At 47.5% G+C, this 24,901-nt stretch overlaps 1 protein-coding gene across 1 annotated transcript; it reads right to left on the reverse strand.

The window, feature by feature from the left end:
- Window positions 1–1,631: 1,631 nt before the first annotated feature.
- Window positions 1,632–24,244, reverse strand: LOC135817651 (zinc finger protein ZPR1-like). Its single transcript, XM_065330877.1, has 16 exons — window positions 24,046–24,244; window positions 19,775–19,936; window positions 18,719–18,809; window positions 18,119–18,189; window positions 17,329–17,415; window positions 8,287–8,327; window positions 7,856–7,943; window positions 7,433–7,484; window positions 6,879–6,925; window positions 6,309–6,375; window positions 5,982–6,065; window positions 5,645–5,721; window positions 5,286–5,396; window positions 4,815–4,904; window positions 4,044–4,109; window positions 1,632–2,549 (listed from the first exon to the last, which is right to left on the reverse strand). The coding sequence occupies exons 1-16, from the start codon at window positions 24,154–24,156 to the stop codon at window positions 2,400–2,402; spliced, it is 1,395 nt and encodes a 464-aa protein (XP_065186949.1). The 5' UTR covers window positions 24,157–24,244; the 3' UTR covers window positions 1,632–2,399.
- Window positions 24,245–24,901: the final 657 nt, after the last annotated feature.

A 24,901-nucleotide genomic window follows, 5' to 3' on the forward strand; every position in this document is an offset into this window, starting at 1 on the left:
CAAGAGGTGTGTGTTCAACGCCTGTGTCTTGTCGCTCTTGCTGTACGGTTCGGAGTGTTGGACGCCTCTTCAACGGGATTTGCAGCGGCTCTCTGTCTTCCACCACCGATGCATCCGCTCAATCATGGGAGTGTCTCGCCAAGAATGCTGGGATGACCACATCACCAACCACCAACTAGGTGTGAGGTGGGGTGATCCCGACACCATCCGCACGAAGGTGGAGCACCGCCGCCTTGAATGGCTCGAGCATGTTGCTCGGATGGAGGACCACCGGCTGCCGAAGCAAGTTCTCTTTGGCACGCTTCCGTCGCGTCGCCCAGCTCATGGCCCTCGTCGGCGCTGGAAGGATTGTATCATGTCTGACCTTCGTTCTCGCGGCCTCGAGGGGGAATGGCGAGCTGAATGCGAGTCGCGTTCCACCTGGCGCTCGGCGTACTCAGCACCGGTAGATGCCCAGCATACCCCTCCCGTCACCTGCTACACCTGCGACCGACAGTTTACGCGCCCCAGTGATCGCGCACGCCACAAATGTAAGGCTGAGCGTGCGAAGCCGGTTGCGGAGCAGAAAGGTGCATGCCAGTGTGGAGAGTGTGGCCGTTGGCTGAAGTCCCGTGGAGGTCTGGCAAGGCACAAGTGTACTTACCCCCAGTCAGCAGTCGGTGCGCCCCTGCCGCTGCCTGCTTCTCCGCTGTGCTGCGTCGCTCACTGCCAGGCTTGTGACCGCTGCTTTGCGTCTACACGTGGCCGCGCCCGTCATCGCTGCTCGCGGACTTGTAGTCGTCCGACCGTTCAGGACCGTCAGGGCTTCACGTGTGTTTGCGCCTGCTCCCGCCGATTTCGCTTACCGCATCACCTGGATCGTCACAGGTCTGTGTGCTCCTCCTCTCTCTCAGCTGCCCCTCCGGGGCCCACGTAACCTTCATGGCAGTGGCTCAACAGGACAGGACAGGTGTGTGTGTGTGTGTACAAGTTGCTATGTCTAACATAGCTGTTCGCTATCATCGCTTCCGCGATGGGTATGTCTGAGGTGTGTGTATGTGTGTGTGTGTGTGTGTGTGTGTGTGTGTGTGTGTGTGTGTGTGTGTGTGTGTGTGTGTTAGACAGTTATCTGGCGCAAGTCTTGATCTGTCTCATTCAGATCTTGTTCGCCATCGTTGCTATAACTATAAGAGAAAATCTGTGGGTGCACATCCAGTTCATTTGCAGATTTGCGTGCTTCTCCTGCGACGGGCGTATACATGGTACATGGTGTGTGTGTGTGTGTGTGTGTATGTGTGTGTGTGTTGTGTGTGTGTGTGACACTCTGTGACTCTGTGCGTTTGTGTGTGTGTATGTACATGGTGTGTATGTGACACTGCGTTTGTGTGTGTGTGTATACATGGTGTGTGTGTGCCACTCTGCGTTTGTGTGTGTGTATACATGGTGTGTGTGTGTGTGCGTGTGCGCGCGCATTATGTATGTGAAAATCTTTGGGTGCACATCCAGTGCATTTGCAGATTTGCTTGCTTCTTTTGCAACAGGCATACACCTGGTACATGGTGTGTGTGTGTGTGTGCACGCGTGCGCGGGCGTGTGTGCACTAGCCTAGCTGGATCCCCTGTACTGCACACTGCACATTTTATAACGTAAAGTGAAATCAGCCAGTGTGTAGTGATCAGCGTTCATACCTCAGTAATCATGGTAACAGAGCCAAGAAAGAGCAAATCAACAGCATCAACAACCTGTCAGTTCTAAGGATTGTAATTTGAGTGAGTCAAGGTCGCTGATTCAGTCAACATGCTTCGTTATCATAATCAGTAGAATTCGAGATGAAAATATAAAAAAACTCTGCCAGGGAGTGCCGTAAATCAGCATGGATCGCATGCTACACACGCGGCACACGGCAAATTTCTGAGTGAGAAGCACACACGCACGCAGAGCGTGAGGTGTCGGAGGAATGGGTGGACCTGCACGCCAGAACCGGAAACGGACCCCGGAGTCACCTGGTTGCTATCGCTAGAGTAAGCTGCAGCCATGTACAGCTCGAGCGGAATAGTATGTAGCGGAGAACCAGTGCAACACTGGTGACTGTAGCACAGGACTCCACAAGAATGCAATGTTGAGGCAGCCACCGTAATAGAGCAAGGCCCATTGCAAGTGCAGTACAAGCTTCTCAGCAGCAGCAGCAGCAGCAGCAGCAGTGATGTTACAACAGCAACAGTATCAACAATGCTCAGTGCCAACTGACCAGTATTAGCAACGCCATGCACCTATCCACAAGCAGCGTGTACAGTGCACTGTACGCATAGCATTACCAGAGGGTACAGTACAGTACAGCACAGTACAGCCTAGACTGGGCCATAGCACTACACTAGGATAAGAGTGGTCTCTTCGGACAGGCAGATCAGATGTTACCGTCGTCATGAGGTGCTGCTCTCCTCACTCTCATCAACCGCTGCAAGCTTATTTTCATCCATCAGCTGCGTGAAACCCAGCTCTTCATTTTGTTCTTGGCTTCGTTCGTAACGTTCCACCGTAAGACCAGGATCAGGGTCAGGCGCAAACAGATTCTGTCAGCAAAACACAAGCAAAGGGAACGTCAAATCGCATGCAACTCATACAACATAAAGGCATTCTTGGAGGTGACTTTAAGGTTTCCTCATCACGGAAAATGCCAGACGACGAGCAATATTACATGTATTTGAAGCACTCCTGTAGTAGTATTCAGTTCAGTGCACATGAATCACTTCCCGATCTCCGCTATAATCTGCGCAAAGAACCGCGAACATGTGCGGCATGGAATTCTTGAGAGCACACTTTCTTTGAAGTAAAGTTGCACCGAAAGTTCGAAACACTACATAATACCAACGTTACCAGGACACTACTTTGTAACATTTACCATGCTACAGGTACAGTAGTAATCTATTGTGACGTACACGCGGCTCTTGCAAAACTACAGTACCGCCGGGGGGGGGGATCAGCCTCATAGCCTAGGCCATCCATCATGCACTACAGTCTACGCACAGCAACGTGAGTTTATCGGCATGCCGTGCTTGGTGAGACCCTAGCCTGTTCGGTCTTCGATGCCCGACAGTACTGTAGCTTTGTTTACAAATCACCAATCATCTAAATTATACAATGTAGACACCACAATACACGTGTAAGGTTAACCCTTTACTGTCCGATTAAAATGTATACAAGCCCACGCAACCACAAAATCTGAAACTAAAATGAGACGTAACTTTGGTTTGAATTTGACGATTTCCACGATCTTGGGCATCCTGGTAAGGTCTTGACGAGACGAACGCAATGAGCCCACGCTCGAGATCGATCTCAATCCACCATGTCACCCCTGTTGCTCGTATCGAGCTCAAATATTTTCGTAGAGACTCCCGGGAACCTACTTTTGAATTTGAATCGGTGTAGCCTTGCCAACAGGTGACGTAAACAGGGAAAATCCCAGCCGTCGACATGCGCGTCGCGCTCTGAACGCACTTTTCCCAGGACCAGAATTACGAGTGCGATAACTCAGCAACCGGCAACCGCTGTTCGTATCGCTTCGGGAATTGTTCGAGGCGACAGCTGAGACTTTTCTCTTCGACCTACATATTTCGATCTCTCCAAAAGACCTAGATTTGAGCAAGTTACGATAATTTCAAAATGCCTACCCCATCGATCCCATTGGATCGATGCTTGTATGTACGGACAGTAAAGGGTTAAGGTACGTGATTTCAGCAGATTTGTCATCCTTGGAAAGGCAAATACCCAGCAGCAGCACCAGCACCATTGGTAAGTACGAGCGCCGCTCATTACGTCACTTGAGCTCTTGCTAAGGACAAGCCATAAACATGGCCCAGCACTGTCCTGAGGCTGCTCAAAACTATGTACAGCCTTCCTTCTGTTGGGTGCAGTGCCAGACAAAGCACTACTACATGCAGTTGATAATATCATTCAACACACAGAAGCAGAATGTTTTAAGGTAACTAGTGCCTCAAAGTGCAAGAACATGAAGTGAAAGCAAAGTTAACGACCTCACTGAGAAGGAGTTTCACCCTTGCACTTACCTGAACATAGCTATTACCAGCCGGGTCATCGATCTGGATGGTGACAAATCGAGTTCCACTGATAATCTGCAACACATGGGGTAGTTCAAAGCATCAAAGGACATGCACAATGAGCTGATTGTTAGGGTTGAACTTGAAAACCTGAAAACAGGAGAAGACAAGGCTGATGATCAGATCAGAAGATGAGGCAGTAACTACCTCACAAAGGACTTCCAACATAGAGTTCTACTTACATGCACTGAAAGAGCACAGGCAAGTGCCCACCTTGGTGTGCACGAAATGTCGTCTTGTCAAGAACTTAAGCTAGAGACAAACTTCCGCTAGCTTTTCTCACCTAACGAAATGCACGTAGATGAATGTTTGTACATGCAGAGTTTACGCAAAGCTGATGGGTGCCATTGGGTGGACATGTATGACACCAGATAGCAAAATATACACAGACACACAGACACACACGCACACACACAAACAGAGAGAGAGAGAGAGAGAGAGAGAGAGACACCCAAACACACACACACACACGCACGCACACGCACGCACGCACACACACACATACACACACATACAAACAGAGACACACACACCCACAAACAGAGACACACACACCCAAACACACACACAGACATGCAGACACACACACACACCACGGACACACACACACACAACACACACACACACACACACATAGACGCACACAAACACAACACAGACAGACACACACACAACACGTACACTAGGGTCTAGGAAGGAATCCTAGGTTATGGGCCTTACCGAGTCCATTTCACCAAGGAAGTCCTTTAGTTTGTCTGCACGACCGGCATCAGAGCTGTCACCAAGGGAGAGTGCATGGACTTTGGTGAGCTGCAAAGCAAGGAAAGAGAACGGAATTCCAATGAAAGCATCATAAAACCCAGCTGAGTGCAAGCGAATGGCCTAGTCTGTGTACACCAAGGGATGCACGCCCATCAGTCTCACCAATGCCAAATGGAAAGATGCAAGGGAATAATAGCTAGTTACAACGCCAAGTGTCCTTCAACCAGCAAGACCGCCAATACATATTCGAGGGATTCCCAGCAGACTGCCTACATCAAGGGGCATCTCTGAGAATGATGAATATAGTTGTGGCATACAATAACAAGAAACACGAAGAATATGTCCCAGGTACCAATTTAGTAGTGAATTTACTGTCATTCAGCTGTTATTAGTACAAGTACTTCTCCAAAACTCAAGTACCATGCTCACCTGGTCCTTCATGTTCGTTAGCACACCCTCCAGTGTTGTGAAACTGCCAGAGGCAGCAAACGAATCTACAGATAGCTCCAACTGCGGTATGCAGAGAGATGCCGTTTCAGCCTGAAGATGACACATGCAAACACACAGAAGTAAAACGTGGTCAACATCAACAAGTGAAAATGCACATTAAGATAACAGAGAGGTTGTGCACAACGAAAATCCGTAAGATTTGGCCGTTCCGGCCTTAAGTAATGAAAGTCTTGCCTTGAAGAGAGGTGCGGTTTATACACCGGTGCAGCAACCCCCCCCCCCCCCCCCTGCACGGAAGTAAGGTACGTATACAGGACCGAGAAGACGTGAGAACTTACGATAAGGACATCTCGACTAAGATCAGCCTCCTCAGACATTTCCAGTGATATCCGTACTCCTTTTGGCTCAATACCACCTGAAACAAATAAATAAGGACACACACAACAAAATGATTCGTGTACAGTGTACTTCTTTTTTCTGTAGTGCACACATGTATATTATAACAATGGCCTTTCAGCACCCGGCAGCAAAAGCTTTGAAGCATGGTCACCTTTGGGCAAGTCTTCTCAGTGCGTGATGATATGGGCTCACCTACACAAGCATACAACCATACTCACACATGGCCATACCCACATACCCATACCTACACCCGTGCCCACTGCTACAGCCACATACCTGCTGATTTGACTTCGTTGGACGAAAAGCCACACCTGTCGCACTTTACTGCCATGATGATGACCTGTTTGAACAACGGAATATCTATCACAAGTCACAGGGCTAGTCAAGGAAGCCAGCTACACGTCTTCTCGATTGACACACACTCACACACTCATTACCAACAAACATTTCGTTTAACAGCTTGCTTTATTTCTATGATTTGGGATTTCATTCACTCTCAACATGAGAAGGAGTCGTGCTCTCATAGCGTAGGCAAACAGATCCAGTTGTGCAGATGGCAATGAGTATTGCACCAAGACAGAATAGAACAGCAGCAAAGGATACCGACTGGCTTCATGAGATTCTCCACTGGTGACTGACAGTTGGGGCAGTTACTGGGAAATGACAATATCTGAACAGAGAAAGAAAGAAAGAGAGAGATAGAGAGAGAGAGTAAGTTACATTTATAAAACAGGTAAGTCTAACAAATGAGGACTGAGACCTCTACAACAGGGTTTTTACGCCTGAAAGCAGGTGCATGATTTAACAAGCAGGTTGTCAGTCTAGATTTTATGCTAGAGAGAGAAAGAGAGAGAGAGAGGGAGGGAGAGAGAGAGAGAGACGGCGAGAGATGCACAAAGAGAAAGCGAGAGACAGACATCATGTGTATATAGCAAGGACATACAAGTACTTAGCATGTGTGTGCAGGCTGACCGCAATGTGCCATGTTCAGTATATTGTACTAGTATAAAGAGTGCCTGGACATACGGAATTAGCACAAAATACTACATTGCCACATGCCAGTGGTACCAATACTGCAGTCTCTCTCTCGCTCTCATACACGTGTGCACACACACAGTCACCCATGCATGCACACACAGGCACACGCACACACAAGAAATGCCACATTCTTACCTCCTCATCACCAATGCTGTCAGCGGTCCCCCTTTCCTTCGATGAACCTTTCAGCAACAAGGAATACGTAGAAAACCTAGACTTCTCAAGCTGGTCAACAAGCACAATAAGTACTGTTTGTTTACTTCAGTACTAAAATGCCAGCTAAAACCGTCAGCTCTAATACACTACACGTGCACTGTGAGGTATACTCCTATATTATCATATATCACATTGTTCAAAGCATCACTACTAGTTTTTCCAAGTACTCGCAGTTACTTCTAGTCCTGAATTAACAGTAGTGAGTGACGGGAGACACAACAGCCCGCCAGCGTGGCACAGCATGCTGCAAGAATGCTTTGTGAACAGGAAGCAAGCCAAAGCACCACACAAGACCAGGGCAATGAGCACCAGTACATTAGAGATTACTCCACACACACGCACGCACGCACGCACACACACACACACACACACACACACACACACACACACACACACACACACACACACACACACACACACACACACACACAGACAACAGCAGATCGGCATCAGTATTTGCTGTATGATGATACCTGCAGTGGATGACAAGTCTTCCGCGCCGCTTGGCACATCTGCCACGGTTTCCTTCAGGGCAGGATAGGAAAGAAAGCAAAAAGAAAATGGAGCTGAGTCACAGAATTGCGAGACATGCAAACAACTACATTGGTGCACTGTCAAAAAAACAAACCGGACGGTGACAGGAGAGAATGAGCGCTTTCTCTAGTGGTGGAGTTCATGAAGTTGACAGAGCAAAGGAAAATACAAGATGCCCATACAATAGTCATACTGCTGTAGACAGCAAGCTTTTTCGACCAAGTAGGCCTCATCAGTACAGTACGAGCTAGTGGCCATGATGCAAAGGTGGCGGCACATACATGCCCATACATGTACACTAGCACCATGGTATCGCCAGTGGCAACAGTGATCTCCACCAAAGCTTACAACTGTGTACTCACTGGACTGGAAATGTTGAGCATTTCATTCTGCTCCTTGCTTCGCGTGTACTCACTCTTCTTCAGTAGAGGATCGGGTGCAGGCGGGTTGCTGTCAAGTATTCAAGGTTAAGAAATACTTTAGGATACATGGTCTTAGGGTAAACACACACACATACACACACAGTCGCCTGTGGCCTGGTTGTCAGTGAGCCATTGAAGATACGCAGATTTAGAAGCAGTTTCACAGACACAACCGAATGACACATACTCATCACATAACCACGCTCGAGAGGAACAAAACAAAGTGGCTGTATACAGTCTTCGACAAATTGTCCCATAGAAACTGCCACGTTCTAACCCACCTTCTAACTTCTAAGATATTCAATAAAAGAATCTAACTTGCATGATCAATGTATTATGATAACTGGCCTGATAGCTACTAGTGAGGATACAGGAATTCAATGAAGCTATTGCCAGAGGGGTCATCCAGAATCTGAGCACATAAGGGAGCGAGAGAGAGAGAGAGAGAGAGAGAGAGAGAGAGAGAGAGAGAGAGAGAGAGAGAGAGAGAGAGAGAGAGAGAGAGAGAGAGAGAGAGAGAGAGAGAGAGAGAGAGAGAGAGGGGGGGAGAGGGGGAGAGGGGGAGAGGGAGAGAGAGAGAGAGAGAGAGCATATGAAGTGATCACTTATCAGATACTAGTAGAGACATGGTTATTTTGGTGGATAGCATGTAACAAGGCGGTGGATGCACTGTGTATGTTGAAAAACAGTGCTCCTGACTACAACCATCATAGGTTGGCAGAGCCCCGACCTATCAAACAAGGCTTACAAATACCATACTGTGCTTCGCTATGACAGCAGCGAAGTCCAAACCACCCCTACATTGTAAAGATCCAACTTCCTTTCACGTAAGATTAGACAGGAGTAAAAACGGGGTTTCCTTACTGTTCCACAGCCTCTTAAATTGTCCATGGATAAAACGGTTCTTAAAACCACATAATTATTTTGGAAATATGGCCAAAACCTCTGTCGCAATATTTACTTGTGAAGTATTTGTTAGACAGGATTAGAAATAGTTTCCTAACTTTCTTTACTGTTCCACAAGCTTCATTAAAACTCTCCAAAGATAGAAACGACCTATTTGTTCTGAGAGAATGTTCTCACTGCTACTCTCCGCACAGGGCCACGATGTCCAGTTTCATTCCACCAACACTCCACAAAGAACTTTCCATACAGTCTCAACAACTGTTACAACGATGGCGGAGATCGACGGTCACTCTACAAAAATCATTGGCAAAATGCAACTCCTAGTCAACTGCAAGGCCAGCAACGTGACACCAAAGTACCTGGACAGAACAAAACCTGCCAAGGATTGGAGCGATTCCGTAGATGTACAGCCATCCAGGTGTGGTTTGCTGATGATGCCGCCGCCGGAGGCCGGTTGATTTCACTACGCCGCTTCTGGGGCAAGCTTATATCTGCAGGCCCTGCGTATGGCTACTTTCCGAAGCTCAGCAAAGCATTCTTGGTAGTGAAGCCCGAGCATCGCGACGAAGCAGAGCGAATCTTTGCCGGTACAGGCATCAAGATAGCCAGTGATGGTGACAACCTGGCCCACAAAGCTGGACAGCGTCATCTGGGTGCAGCCATAGACTCAAATGCGTTCATCGAGAGGTACCTCGACTCGAAAGTTGATGCATGGACAGCACAAGTGGACCGCCTCGCCGACATTGCCGCAACATACCCCCATGCTGCATTTGCTGGCTATGTCTTTGGCCTCCGGCATCGTTGGACCTTCCTCCAGCGTACCATGCCTACAATGGGCACTCATATGCAGCCCTTGCTCAGTGCTATTCGCAGCCATTTGTTACCTGCCCTGACCAAGCATGAGGCCAGTGACGTCGAGATGGATATGGTTGTGCTTCCAGCTCGATATGGAGGTCTGTCGTTGGACAACCCCGTCATCGATTCCTCCCGCAAACACACGGCATCGATTGAGTGCACCGCTAATCTTGCAACCCAGATCGCCACGGGGACCTGATAGGGAGCATCAGACAAGACCATGAAGCAAAGACTGCCGTGAAACAGCGTCACCGCGGCACCCTCGACACCAAGGCTAACGGAATCCAGTCTCGGCTGCCCGAGCCACAACAACGGGCCATGGCGTTGGCAAGAGAGAAGGGAGCCTCCAGCACGCTAACAACAATACCGGTGGCTGAGCACGGATTCTGCTTCGACGTCAAGTCAGACTTCCATGACCACGTGCGCATGCGATATTGTTGGCCACTGGACAACCTGCCGGCTTCTTGTCCATGTGGAGCACGCTACTCGGTGGATCATGCGCAGATTTGTAAACTCTCCGGCTTCATCCATATGCGTCACAATGATCCTACCGACTTTATCCCCTCATGCATGAAGGAGGTGCATTGTGACGTTGAGGTGGAGCCGAAGCTCCAACCTCTCACCGGTGAGGTCCTCCAGCGACGCACCGCCAACACCGATCCGGATGCCCGCACTGACCTGAGAGTGAGGGGTTCTGGACGGATAGCAGAAACGCATTCTTTGATACAAGGGTGTTCTATCCCCATGCGTCAAGCTACCGCTCCAGATCCCTCTCCTCTCTGTACCGAAGCTTTGAAGGGGAGAAGAAGCGTGCGTATGGGGAGAGAATTCTCCACGTCGAGCATGGTTCCTTCACCCCTCTGGTCTTCTCTTCCTGTGGGGGGATGGGCCACGAAGCTGCCATCATGGTAAAGAGGCTGGCAAGTGCTTTAGCCGTGAAGAAGCATGTGCCGTACAGCCAGATGATGTGTTGGCTCAGATGCATGCTAAGCTTTTCGCTAGCCAGATCTGCTATTCGCTGTGTCCGTGGATCGCGCTCAATTCGCCGCCGTCACTTTGACCATGGCCCTTGTGATGTTGCAGGCCTCCTGGTTAATACTATATTATAGTATTGTACTATTATAGTATCTTGTACGATATTTATATGTGTATCTGTTTTGTTCCCTTTCTCTGTGCTTTATGTTCCTGGTTCTTGGTCTTTAGTTGTGTCTTTGTTAGTGCTTTGGTTTGACCAGTACTGTAATAATAATAATGTCCCAGAACATTACATTGGCGACGAAGATGAACTGGATTTAATAGTTAGTCATATAGATGACCTGAGTAGGCCTCAGTGACAATGGCGCTCACAGGAGTAGGCCCGGCTTTGGAGCCGTTCGATCTCGAGGGTCCTGCCCATGAAGTTTCTGCAAGATGGCGCAGGTGGAAGAGATCATTCCAGTACTATGTGGATGGGCAGAACATAACATCCGCGAAGAGGCAGAGGAGTCTGTTGCTGTACTTGGCTGGTATGCCAGTACAGGAGAAATTCGAAACGCTAACAGAAGATGAGGACACCGACAATTTATTCGAGCGAGCTGTGAGTGCTTTGGACAAGGCGTTTGAGTTCGTGGCCAACAAGAGGTTCGAACGTTATAAGCTTCGTCAGATGTCACAACGGGCTGGTGAAACAGTATCTCAGTTTTCGACCCGTTTGCTTGGGCAAGGCAAATACTGTGACTATGGCACCGATATGGAGGATCATGTATGCGACCAGCTCCTCATAGGGATATCGGACAATCGCCTCAGAAAGAAATTGTTAGAAGTCGACGACCTCACTTTGGCGGTGGCCTTCAAAAAAGGTCGCGAGTATGAAACAACGGAGCAGCACGCACGTGATATGTCAACATCGACAAGTGCAAGTCACAGTGCAAGCCATGATGGGCATGGGTCCAGTTCGTACGGTACGGGTGAAGCTGCACCAGGAAGTGTGAATGCTGTGCACGGCGTACCTCAGCATCGTGCGGAGCCCCGCAGGTCAGACAGGTTAAGCGTGAAATGCTAAGGAACCTGTCCGGCCCTTGTTCTGTTCTGCATTGACTAGGCTGTGTGACAGTTGTGTTTGACTGGTCGTTCGGCTAACAATGCATGAGCTTGCATTATACTGTATATTTACATATTTTATGACATGGATTGATAGCACGCTTTTGGTTATTCGTCGCGTTTTGGACAGCCTATTTTGGTTTATTTAGTTTGTTGAAATGCTACGTTGAAGTTTGCTATGGTCAGTATTTCTATGGACTGTAGTTGTAGACTTTCGAGAAAAGGAGGAATGTGATGTTGCAGGCCTCCTGGTTAATACTATTATAGTATCTTGTACAATATTTATATGTGTATCTATTTTGTTCCCTTTCTCTGTGCTTTATGTTCCTGGTTCTTGGTCTTTAGTTTTGTCTTTGTTAGTGCTTTGGTTTGACCAGTACTGTAATAATAATAATGTCCCAGAACATTACACCCCTGTCGACCTGGTCCGAGCAGAGGCACAGCTGGTGGTCAGCTAGACAGTTGTCATCATGTCTAGTTTCTGAGAAGTTCTCAATCTCTCATTTTCATGCCAGGCGTGAGCCAGCCCCTGGCTTAACAAAATGGGTGCTCCTTTTTAGTTTAGTTTTTCTTCTCTTCTTCTTTTTATTTTGCTTTGCCCGTACAAGAGCCTTTACATGCACGACATGTCACGTTTAGGTGGCTGTTTCCGAGTTTTCCTTCGCTGTTACGACTCCAAACGAACAGGTTTTCAGTGTAAATCTGCTATCGAGATTTACGCAGCAGCAGCTTCAGCTAGCTCAGCGCGCGCGACTTCTGATCATGCGCATCTCATTATGTTTTGAGCGAGCTGGTTCAACAAAAATAAATGATAGTACATTCAAATAAATGTAGAAAAGAAAAGGACATATGGATACGAGTTAAGAGTAACTCTCCATCACTGTAACTGGAGAGTTACTCTTAACTCGTATCCATATGTCCTTTTCTTTTCTACATTTATTTATGGCTCAACATCCGAGTTTCAAATTACATTCAAATAATTTTGAAATTATTCGTCTCTGTGACATTTCCTCGTCAGTGATTGACTTCTACCTGTAGCTTTGTGATGGGGAAGCGCAAATCTGATGTTGTGTACCATCGAAAGAAGCGGGTGTTCAAGGGAAATCAATTTTCGCAGTCTTCTGCCGCGGCCGCACCACCTCTGGCTGAAAGACGCACACCAGAACCAGAATTTGAGCAATCAGCTGATTCTGACGTGACTACTGGAATTGATATACCTAGTCCCACTGACTCGTCATTCCTGAAGATCAAACATTTCTCTTTCCTTGGCAGCCAGCCCACAGCGGAGAGCAGTGAGGACTCTGATGATGATGGTGCGGAGCACGACAAATCGATTGTAGGGAATCGAATTGTATCTCTAGCTGCCCTGAGCACCCTGATAGACACATCGTGTGTTTGTAACAAATGCAAGTCTGGAAGTCTGGTAAATAGTGAGTTGCAGCGAATTGGCCTGGCACCTGACGTCCAGTTGTCCTGTAACAACTGCTGCAGCTTCAATAATTCACCAGTCTTGGCAACGAAGCAGGTGCATAAGAAAAGTCGTTTTTACGATGTCAACCGAGGAGCTGTATTGGCTATGCGACTAATCGGCCATGGACGCCAAGCGCTTAACACCATCTGCTCTTCTATGGACATGCCTAGGGCCATGAGCAAGTCAGCGTATGATGACCACCGCCGTGTGTTGCATGCTGCAGCCAAACGGGTTGGGCAGGAAAGTATGGCGAAAGCTGCCGCTGCTGTTGTCGACAAGCGCGCGCAAGAAGAAAGGCCATCGGATATAGCAGTCACGACAGATGGGACCTGGATGAGACGCGGCCATTCATCGTTGTATGGAGTCCAGACTGTGTTATCCCATGATACTAATCAAGTTGTGGATGTGGAAGTGTTGTCCAAGTACTGTGGTGAATGTGTCAGTTGGAAGTCAAGGCATGGCAAGGGTAGCATCAGTGATGAGACGTATACGGAGTGGAAGGTAAATCATGAGTCGAAATGCAGCATTAACACATCCAGTTCAGCACCTGCCAAGGAAGCAGAAGCTGTTGTTAAGCTATGGCAACGCTCAGAAGAACTTCGTAAACTGCGCTATGTTACATTCATAGGTGATGGTGACAACAAGGGCTATAACCGTGTCCGGCATGCCATACGGTGAAACGGAAGTCGTCAAGGATGAATGCATCGGTCACGTCCAGAAACGTGTCGGTAAAGGACTGAGAGATTTGAAGCAACGCCTTGGATCTAATCCCCTCTCAGATGCAAGCAAGCCTCTTAGTGGAAGAGGCAGGCTGACAGAAAAGTACATGGACCGACTCCAGACATATTATGGCAAGGCCATTCGCAGTAACATCGGTGATCTGCAGGGCATGTACAAGGCCATCTGGGCAAGTGTCTGTCACCGGTGCACCGTGCTTCTTCAGATGACAATCCAATGCATCAGTATTGTCCTGTTGGCAAAGACTCTTGGTGTGGATGGCAGAAGCAGCAAGCTGGAGTGGCCATGGAGTTCAATCACACCGATACTCTACCGAAAGCCGTACTGGATGCCATTCGATCGCTGTATTTTCGCCTTACTGACCGTGACCTACTAGCTAGATGTACGCGTGGTGCCACTCAGAATAGCAATGAGTGCTTCAATGGTCTCCTGTGGAAGCTCTGCCCAAAGGAATTGTTTTGCTCAGCATCGACTGTTGAGACTGCTGTCTACCTTGCCGTGACGTTGTTCAACAATGGTGCGACAACGATACATTCTGTGCTGTCTGCTTTGCACTGTGATGTGGGCTATTGGTCATCCAAGGGTGCTAAAGAAATGGACAAATCAGGTCTGTACCATTCAGCCAGGAAATCCACAGACAAGGAGAAGAAAGCCAGAAAAAAGAGAAGGGCAATACGGAAAGGATTAGTGGATGCAGCTACGGAGAAGAAAGGTGTCACCTATGAAGCTGGGGCATTCTGAGTCCCTATTTTCATGCTTTTTTGGTGGTTTCGCAGCTCCGTTGAAGCCATAACTTGAGAACAGTTTGCTGTAAATACATAAACTTGATGTTTTTTCGCATCTGCATTTTCCTGGCTATGCAACTAACCTCTCTGTTGAACAATTTAAGTTAGTATGGAACTCATTTTGTAGCTGTGAAGGTTGCAAAGCCCACGAGCGGACGTACGCAAGGTGAACTTTCACCAGTATAAACACCACTATGGTGCTGTTTTCCACATAGTTTTTTTGGTTCATTCTGTAGTCTTGGTGGTTGTGTTCAGTACCTCAATATTTTTAGATGCCATTCTATTGTTATTGAGGCTACATCTTTTCAACCGTTTCAGTGCCGCAAAATGATCGCAAGGCCTACTTTGGGAGTGTCCCCAACTGATAAATGTGCTGTAATGGTCAATTTGAAAGATGCAATGTGTGGACAGTGCTTCTATGGAGCACTGGTCTGAATTTGAGGCCAATAGCTCATATAGAAGTGTATTTAGTCACCATTGACTGAGCGGGAGTGGTTTGCCCCAGGCTGCCACCTTAAGACAATGCCAGCAGACAAAGGACAAGCGGTCGTACTGATGGACATAGCGGACTATGATAAGAAAATTCAAGATCATTTGAACGACCATTCCACTTATTCTACCCTCCTAAGGGATCCCACTGACCAGATAGTAGATACACTGCACAGGCTTCTACGTCCAATGGAACAGGCGGAAGAAATATCACGCTCCCAGAAACTGTTCCACAACCCTGATACGCGTAGTTTCACTTCAAAACTGTCAGATGCACTATTTCCAACAAACTCTAGAGTAATTACAGCTGATGTAGTTAGCTTCTACACCAATACGAACTGGTACAACCCGACGGTGTGGTGGAAAGGCCGAGTCAGGACCTGCAACATCGGTGGTGACGACAAAGGGACAGCGCAGTGGAAAGGACGAGTTGAGCGCTGTGACATTGGAGGTGACGAAGAAGACCTGACGGTCGACGAATCAGCAATCGGCTATCAAGCGTCATCATTCTGTCGGTTAGTGGTAGTTGTCGTGATTTGTACAGAGATGATGTTTTCCCGGTTTTGGCCCGTGGCAGATCTGCATTATATTGGGATGTTTCGGAGGCATTGTATATTCGTATTGTTGACCCCTGAACTGTGTGTTCAGAAGGAAAATGTTTCGTCTCTTCAGTTGTTTGGCGCTAATCCTCGATAAAGTGTCAGGATAAAGTGTCCCTAGCTGTAAACCAAGGTGGGGCACTCTCACTGTTCTGTTCAAGACTTCGTCTTCGAGGCTACCTGCCGGATTTCCTAGCTTCTGTTTTCAATACAGTCGGACCGGCTCTTATTGTTCCTAAGAAGAGTTTGATCAATACGAAGAAGTTCTCAAGTGACAAAATCACTTTCTATACTTCATATGCTCGTGCTAGTCCCCTACTTTGCCGACTTTTCACTCCTCGTGCTGTCTCATCATCCCGCACTGCTAGAATTACCCGTTCTCAGGAATCGCTCGGCCTGGTACTGCCCCATGCCAGATTGTATTTTGGCTATCACTCTGTATCTTATCTTGGAGCTGACCGATGGAACTCCCTCCCTGCCGCGATTCGCACCATATCCCTGCCTGCTGCATTTCGCTCTGCTATCTTCACGTGGCTAGGGCACCCTGTAAGAAGACCATAGGTCTGTTGGGATTGCCCTTGTAAAATATGAACAAATACTTGAGTAATAATATCATCCTCACTCCGTCCGCAATGACTTTAGATCTTTTTTGCAAGGCCTTTTCTCCTTATCACGTTCAGATATTTTACCGAAAACCGAAGCAACTCTTTCACAAAGGCATTGTTTTCTATTGTTTCCTCCCCAATAATCGTTTTAAAGTGCCTGAATTTTTTTGCGACAGTGTGCTCTGTGTGTTGAATGTCCTGCCCACAGTATACTATATATTAACACTAGTTATTTTTGGGTATAATTTTATTTTCGGTGGAGGGACCAGGCACATCAATTTAGATTACACCTAAAAGGCACTACAATACGCAGTGCAGGGATTGCTGGTCACCTAATTCTACATTACACCTGAAACCAATCAGGTCCCTGGCACCGAAATTTTACTATGTACACCTAAAATTACATGTTATACAGTACACAGACAGAAGGACGTTACCAAGAGTAGATAACCAAGAGTGTGCAACTCCGGATCTCTCCTCCACAATCTGCAGATACCCCCGCCCATGGCGGAAATTTTTGTTGACGTCACCTTTCTTCAGAAAAACGCGCATCTTGCCGCAGAGCAGTGTGAGAGCACGTGCTGGGCACCGACCTTGTAGTGTAAAGCCCGGCCAAGTGCACGAGGCAAAACTTTCCAAAAGACTCGTAGCGCGTGGGTCGTAGAAAAGATTACGTCAACAAAAAATTCCGCCGTGGGCCAACCAATCCGGGAGTTTCACACTCTTGTTTATCTACTCTTGACGTTATGCAATATCAATTCAGAAAATATCCTCTTACTTTGTCAACAAACAAAAAAGGAAGACAAAGCGGAGAGATCATGAGGTAAGAGAGGGGAGATATCCACCAAGATCATTGCCACTGGAGTATCACTACTATACCACCTACCACTTGAAATTGCTCATCGCCAGTCAGCAACTTTTGCAGCTTGACAACAAACTCATCAATCTTCTCAGCCAGCTCTGGCTGTTGAATCTGCAAAATGGGAACACGTGCAAACAGCACAGAGAGTCAGAGAATAAACCACAATGGACATGCTTTTACCGTACATGCACATACGGATGTGCATGTGCGTGCAAACACGCGTCTGCACACACACACACACACACACACACACACACACACACACACACACACACACACAAACATAGGCACACACACAAAGCACCCACGTTGCTGCAATACCAACACAAAGAAAAGTAGATTGCCTACTCTGCACAATCCTGTGTTGATATCTCGGAGTTATCAATGTGAATTTCAACAGGGGTTTTCCATACACATACGTGCACATGCGTACATGCACATGCAAACTAAACACAAGGTTTCTCTATTACCATGCAGAGTCAGTGTAACCACCGGAGGATGCACCCAGTGTGCTGACAGTGTTCAACACAGCGGAGGCAGAGCATATAGCACAGCACAAGGGCAAGCAATGCTAGTTTGCCACTACTCTGAGTTTCATGCTTATGCAATCATCAGGCAACAGAGTCAGTGTAACCAAAAAGTCAGTGTAAAAAAACAAGAAATAAAAGAGAGAGACCATCATGAGCAGTGGAAGAGAGAGAGAGAGAGAGAGAGAGAGAGAGAGAGAGAGAGAGAGAGAGAGAGAGAGAGAGAGAGAGAGAGAGAGAGAGAGAGACCATGGCAGTGTAGTGAGCAGTGCTAGTGGTGACCTCACCCGTCGCAGAACCTGGTCTTGTTCTAGGCCATCTACGGCACGCTGTACTAGACCTTCCACGGTGGTAAAGACTGTGCAGAACCATACAGCACCAGAACAACAATAGGATTTACTAGCATTCAACAACACTGCAAGGCAATGGACCGCTCAACATTCTGCTCCCTGACCATTGATACGTTCTCAGACATCCAGCCCAGACCAGCTACATATACAGCATACACAGAGAATGTGGAACTCATGTACATACATGTACAGAGGTGTAACCAGTCCAAGCTGCTCAACAGGGCGCCCAAATGTGATCCTTGTGCAGGAGCGCTGGCCGGCATGCATAAGAAGTGATTCTATCTGGTCTGTGCGCGTCCGGCATCAGCACACACTAGTTTTGTGTCAAAATTGGCAGAATTACCAGGTTCCTAGTCGTGCCATGAGCCAGTCAACGAACATCCTTGTCAGACACAGGAGTCTTTCTTATACAGGGGCAAAAGAGTGAAGGTGATACTCTTGGATCCTGTGCAACTGGTGCCCCCCCCCCCCCCAAAAAAAGCTTTTACTGTCTGGGGACAAATCGGCAACAGTCATACTCAGTAAACGTTGACTTACTGCCAGGCTGAGATTGACTGGGGACCTGAAAGTCTACTTCAGGAATATGAAGACTTGCTGAGTCTGACTTGACAACTTGCCGACCAAGATCCTAAGAATTATTTAAAGGAAAAAAGCAATAACAGGTCACACATGGCCGCTAGAAACACTGAATATAATGTACTAATGTTGTTATACTGGCGATTCAGGGAACATTGGAAGATGCAATATCTAAATCTTAAACAGCGGCCGGCTCATAAAACAGTCACGCACACACACACACACACACACACACACACACACACACACACACACACACACACACACACACATGCGTGCACACATACGCAAGCTAACACGCCCATCACACACACACATGCGCATCCACACACACACACACACAAACACACACACACACACAAACACACACACACCATGTACACACACACACACACAGAGTGGTGCTTGCTCGCTGCCAAAACTGGTCACCAGGTTCTCCCTGGAAGAGGGGAGAGATATTCAAAAGGAACCTCGGAAAGATAATTGGCTATTGAACTGCCCAGCGCCTGATACCACCCAAACTCTGGGTGGACTTGGAAATGATTCCACTTATGGGCTCACCACACTACAGTAAGTGGGTGAGGGCAAGGTGCAGAAAAAGGATTGGCAGCATCAAGATATCCGTCCCAGGATCCAACTGCATTTACCCCTGCCCCAGTTGAAGGTAATACTTGATACTAGTGTGGATTGCTAAAATCAGAGTTGATCTGATTTATTGGCTTCACTAGCATCACTGATTGCACAAGAGTTAATCTAGCCAGAAGCAGTCCATTGGCCAACAGGTATGTAACTATGTATCCTTCGAATAGACAGTAAAACTATGGATCCTGAAAGCACCAATAGTGGCAGGTACAACGATACACCTTCAAAGAGCCAAGCCTGATGGCAACAGACCCAGCCACTATCTGGCATGAGTGTGCCCATCAAGTGAACTAGCTGACACACGCACACCCACAGGCACATCCACACACACGCACCCCCCCCCCCCCCCACACACACACACATCCAGACACTGACCTCGGTAGACTTGACATCAAGCGTCCAAACACAGCCTTGAAGCTGTATCTCACCAGCTGACTGGATCTCCTTATTCGCAAATCCGCAATGTGGACATTCAAATGATGAGATCACAATTTCCTTGAAATACGGGATCTTGGTCAATAGAAGTCGTGTTGTACCCTAAACCATATCAAACAGAACAGAAACACAGAACCGGAACATAATGAGAGTCATTGCACCGATTGCGTAGCTTCTACACAATTAGATAAACCTATCACCGACCAGTCCACGTGGACCCCTGGTTGGCGTACAGTAGAACATTGGAATATCTAAACTTCAACTACCCGACCACTCGATTGTCCAGAACGTGACCCCGTGACTTCATTGTGTATTACAAGGACACTGTGGTCGGGTTACACATCAGGTTTAGTTTGGTCAGGTGTTTATGTCGTGACTCAACAAAGAACACGCCAGCAACAAACACATACAGTAAAACCTGTAACTAAAGACCACCGTGACTAGCGACCAGCCTGGTACTACAGACCACTTTGCCAGGCATGGACGGTCTCACATTCATACATGGTTGGGCGGTGCAAACCTCTAACTAAGGACCACCTGCCACTAAAGACCGCTTTCTCTGGCCCCAAGGGGTGGTCGTTAGTCACAGGTTTCACTGTAGCTTAGAAAGGCGTAGGGTCCGTATCTACAGTCACCATCAAATGCCATCCAGCCAGCACAGCACCAACTAGCCCATGTATGTTCTCATCTGCCATTCGACTTGCAAGACATGTAGTGTGTGTCTCTGTTCTCTCCGGAGTGACGGCACGTGCATCTATTCTATACGGGTACTCCTAATACTAGTTTAGCATACTTCGACTACTATAAATTAAAATCTATATTAATAATCTACGTGGAGATACAAAATTAAATAATGCTATGAATAAAATAGTCTGCGCCCTCATACTTCAAACACACAAGGTAAGGTACGTATGTCTAAAGGTTTCCAAGAATGTTTTCTTGTGACGATCATCAGTTGGAAAATACATCATAATAAAGGACACAAAAAGGTCTATATTACTATTAGAGCTGTCTAGCCTAATAAATTAATCCTTCGAGCCGGATCCATCGGTAATGGACACGCTTTCGCAAATGATCTGTCATGATGGGACACAGTATGTTGTCCACCTGCCATGGAGGGATTTCCACCCACCGCTTCCTGACAACTTCGCATTATGTTCCAATCAATGGCAGAGCACGCTACAGAAGTCGAATCTGAAGGCCGCAGAGTTGCTTGCGGAGTATGACGCTGCCATCCAGGATCAGTGTCAGATTGGCATTTTTGAGGAGGTGCCTGATGGCGCTGGCATCCCCGAAAACACAGTCTACTATCTGCCACATCATCCCGTTGTGCACCGGGACAAATCGACCACCAAGGTGCGTGTCGCATACGATGCATCCGCCAAAGTACACGGACACCTATCCCTCAACGAATGCCTTCACACCGGTCCATCACTCTTCGAACAGATCCCGGACACCCCGCTTCGATCCCGGGCACACACCATCGCCTTCATGGCTGACATTGAAAAGGCACTTCTATGGTCGGCGTTGATGAGTGTGTCCGTGACATGGTACAGTTCCTGTGAGTATCTCATCTCTGGCCAGCATTGTGGCAAGCGACTTCGGTATCAACACAATCCACTCACTGCTGGTCAGACTTCCAGGTAGCACTAGCTTGGATCACAGGTGTCCAACACACCGATACAACTTGTTGGAACTGCTGTCAAACGACCAGCAATCCAGCTGACTTGCCCAGTCGCAGAATCATTGGACTCTTCAATCTGGTTCACCGGCTTGGGTGATCTGACAGCTCAATCATCGCCTCTGCAGCAGACTACGCAACCAGACAACACTGCCGTTCAGCCCGAACCGAAGAAGACAACGCGTCTTGTCACCACAGCTCAGAAACCTAATATCATGCATCAGCGCCGCTATCGACATAAAGCCGCTTTAGCAGCATTGTGGAAGCTGCTAGAGCATTGGGTTCCTCGTGATTGTCAGTTCGTACGCACCATCACTGGTCAGTGTCGCATTCGTCACCTACTCGAGTCTTCCGGCTATGCAACCCAGCCAGCACCACCGCTATCCAGCTTCAGAATGTCTGTCGATGCCCCGTCCTCCTACATCGGTTGATTTTCTTGCAGCACAGAATTTGTACTGGACAACCCTTCATATGCATTCTACATGGTTGAGCCCTTCTCTTCACAGCAACCGTTACTCAGTACTAAACATCACAGTGGGCATAGCTTCCTTTACATAGACCCTAGCACGAGGCTATGTATATACGTAATTACGTATTTAAACAATCGACGAGGAGACAATAGTCGTAAAATGGCAATAAATAAGATAAATTGTGCACTCATAACAACAGCAAAAATGAAGAAAGTCAAGTTCCATAACGTTTTCTTGTGACTGTCATCAGTGGAACGCCGTCACATGGTTTAGTGTTATTCGTTGCGCACGTTTCTTCAAGCAATTGCAGGTGTTGGAAGCTGTGTATATTCGTACTCGTGACCCTGTGCTATGTAAACAGAAAGAAAACGTTGTATCACTCACACTCTTCAAGTAATACACACGCACCATTACATTCATTCACACAGTATCACATTCATCTGCCACTACCTTTCTCACATACACTATATTCACACATTGCAAAGGTGCAAACTTCGCTTTTTGTACTTGTTAGCTGCTGTATTTCTACCTGAAACCATATTAGCTACATGTATATAAGTGTGTGTTTTAGTTATTACATTTTTATGTGACGGCGTTCTACTGATGACAGTCACAAGAAAACGTTATGGAACTTGACTTTCTTCATTTTTGCTGTTGTCATTACGTATATTTGTATTTTTATTCGCAAGTACACACGGGCTACAAGCCCAAATGTACATGGAAGCGAATGTGATAATGGAGTTAAAGAAAGAGGTGCAGGAAGGAGGAGGAAGGTAGCAAAGTAACAGGGAGGAGAATACAGGAGCAAGATTAAAGGGGAAGTTAAGGCAAAAATTAAAATTTCACCAGTTGTAGTCTTCGGGGTGCTGAGTCGAATGGTCGTGGTCCGAGGAAGCTGAGACGCTCCCTTCCTACTTGAATCCCAATCGAACTCGCGCACTTCCACCGAAACTGGGTGACTGCGCCCTACTAGATGGGGATTTGTATGCAAAATGTCACTAAAAGCGCCATTTCGTTCTTATAAAAGTATGGATGACCGCGATTGGCCCATATGTTGTAGTCTTCTGGACGCTGAGTCGATTGGTTTTGGTCCGAAAAGGCTGCGATGCAGCGTTCCTCCTTTATTCCCAATCGAACATGGTTGAAGAAGCGGTCACGTGCTCCTGCGTACACCAGTCACCTGGTCACCGTGCCTGCAGGGTACAACTTACTAGCCTGTTTGACCTTTTTTGGGTGCAATCATGTCACTCGAGTTGAACTCGAGTTGAACCTTGGTGTGAAAGTTCTCGCCTGCTGGCGTGGTGATCAGGTGATTTGGGCACCCAGGAGCACGTGACCGCTTGTTCAACCATATTCGATTGGGAATAAAGGAGGAACGCTGCATCGCAGCCTTTTCGGACCAAAACCAGTCGACTCAGCGTCCAAAAGACTACAACATATGGGCCAATCGCGGTCATCCGTGCTTTTATAAGAACGAAATGGCGCTTTTAGTGACATTTTGCATATAAATCCCCATCTAGTAGGGCGCAGTCACCCAGTTTCGGTGGAAGTGCGCGAGTTCGATTGGGATTCAAGTAGGAAGGGAGCGTCTCAGCTTCCTCGGACCAAGACCATTCGACTCAGCACCCCGAAGACTACAACTGGTGAAATTTTAATTTTTGCCTTAACTTCCCCTTTAACAATTGCGCAAAGACGAGAGTAACGGAGATGGAGGGTACCTGTGGAGCGAGGTTTGGTTGCTACTCAAGTTTCACTTTATGCAATACATCATGTACGCATTTTGCTAGGTCATTGCCTGAGGATCGCAAAGCGTGAAACTCTAGTAGCAACCAAAACCTAGTTCTGCATTTTGCGTCATATCCATTTTACGATTATAGTGATGGCTAATAGCCTATGATCGCATTCTCGGGCTTCCGATGTATACTTTGAATATCCCCAACGCATCATTTGAACATGAAGAAATAGACGAGCAGTGTAGAACAATTCAATACACTTTCAGTGGCACGCCATCATTCATGAATTTGAATAGCATTCGCACAGATTTAAATTGTGCTACTTACATTTTCTTGACAACCTAAACACAAACTCTCCACAGTGACCTGCTCAGTCTCGTCATCAGCATCGATGTTACGAAACAAAGGTTTATTATCAGATTGCTCTTCTGCCGCCATCGCGATCGCCAAGCCACCAAGCAGGTCTTAGCTCACGCACTCGCTCCCAAACAAAAAGTGCAAACAGCCAACAACAAAAGTTTCCGAAGAACAACCAAAAATCAAACACTTTCACCTCCTCACAATTTTTTTGTCCTAGGAGTTATAAACATACGACTCCCAGAGACAGACCGGGTACATCACGTGGCCGTGGGCCCGTGGCCCGGCCCGTGGACATGGTGGATCCATGCCCTGGCAGAAGACGATTATAGTATTGTAGGTCTACTGCCAGTACTGGTTGGGACCAGGGAGTCGTGAAAGGGCTTTTACGACTCCCTGGTTGGGACAGTATGTGCCCTCTTCACTATCCTACGCGCCTCGTAGACAGTCTACCATCCCCCAGTGCTGCTTCTCATCATGACAAGAGTACATAACGATGATAACTACACTGTAGTTATGTACTCTTGATCACAGTGAGGTCAGGAATCCGGCCACAACGCCCGCCTAGTGCTGCTTCTCGGCAGCACTAGGCGGGCGTTGTGGTGTGTGTCGGTGCTGCGCTCAACTGCAGACTGGTGCTCTCCAGATATTAAGAGCAACCCTCCCCCCCCCCCCCCCACACACACACGTATTATACTCTTGCTACTACGTGTAGACTGTAACGATTTACTTGGCAGGTTGAGTTAGAGCCTACCAAGTCTCAAGCAATGACTGCCACCCGCAAGCGAACCCAATGGCCAATCTCTCTCCCCTCCATTTTGATGGC

This window comes from Sycon ciliatum, chromosome 5, assembly GCF_964019385.1.
Source record: "Sycon ciliatum chromosome 5, ocSycCili1.1, whole genome shotgun sequence".
NCBI lineage: Eukaryota > Metazoa > Porifera > Calcarea > Leucosolenida > Sycettidae > Sycon > Sycon ciliatum.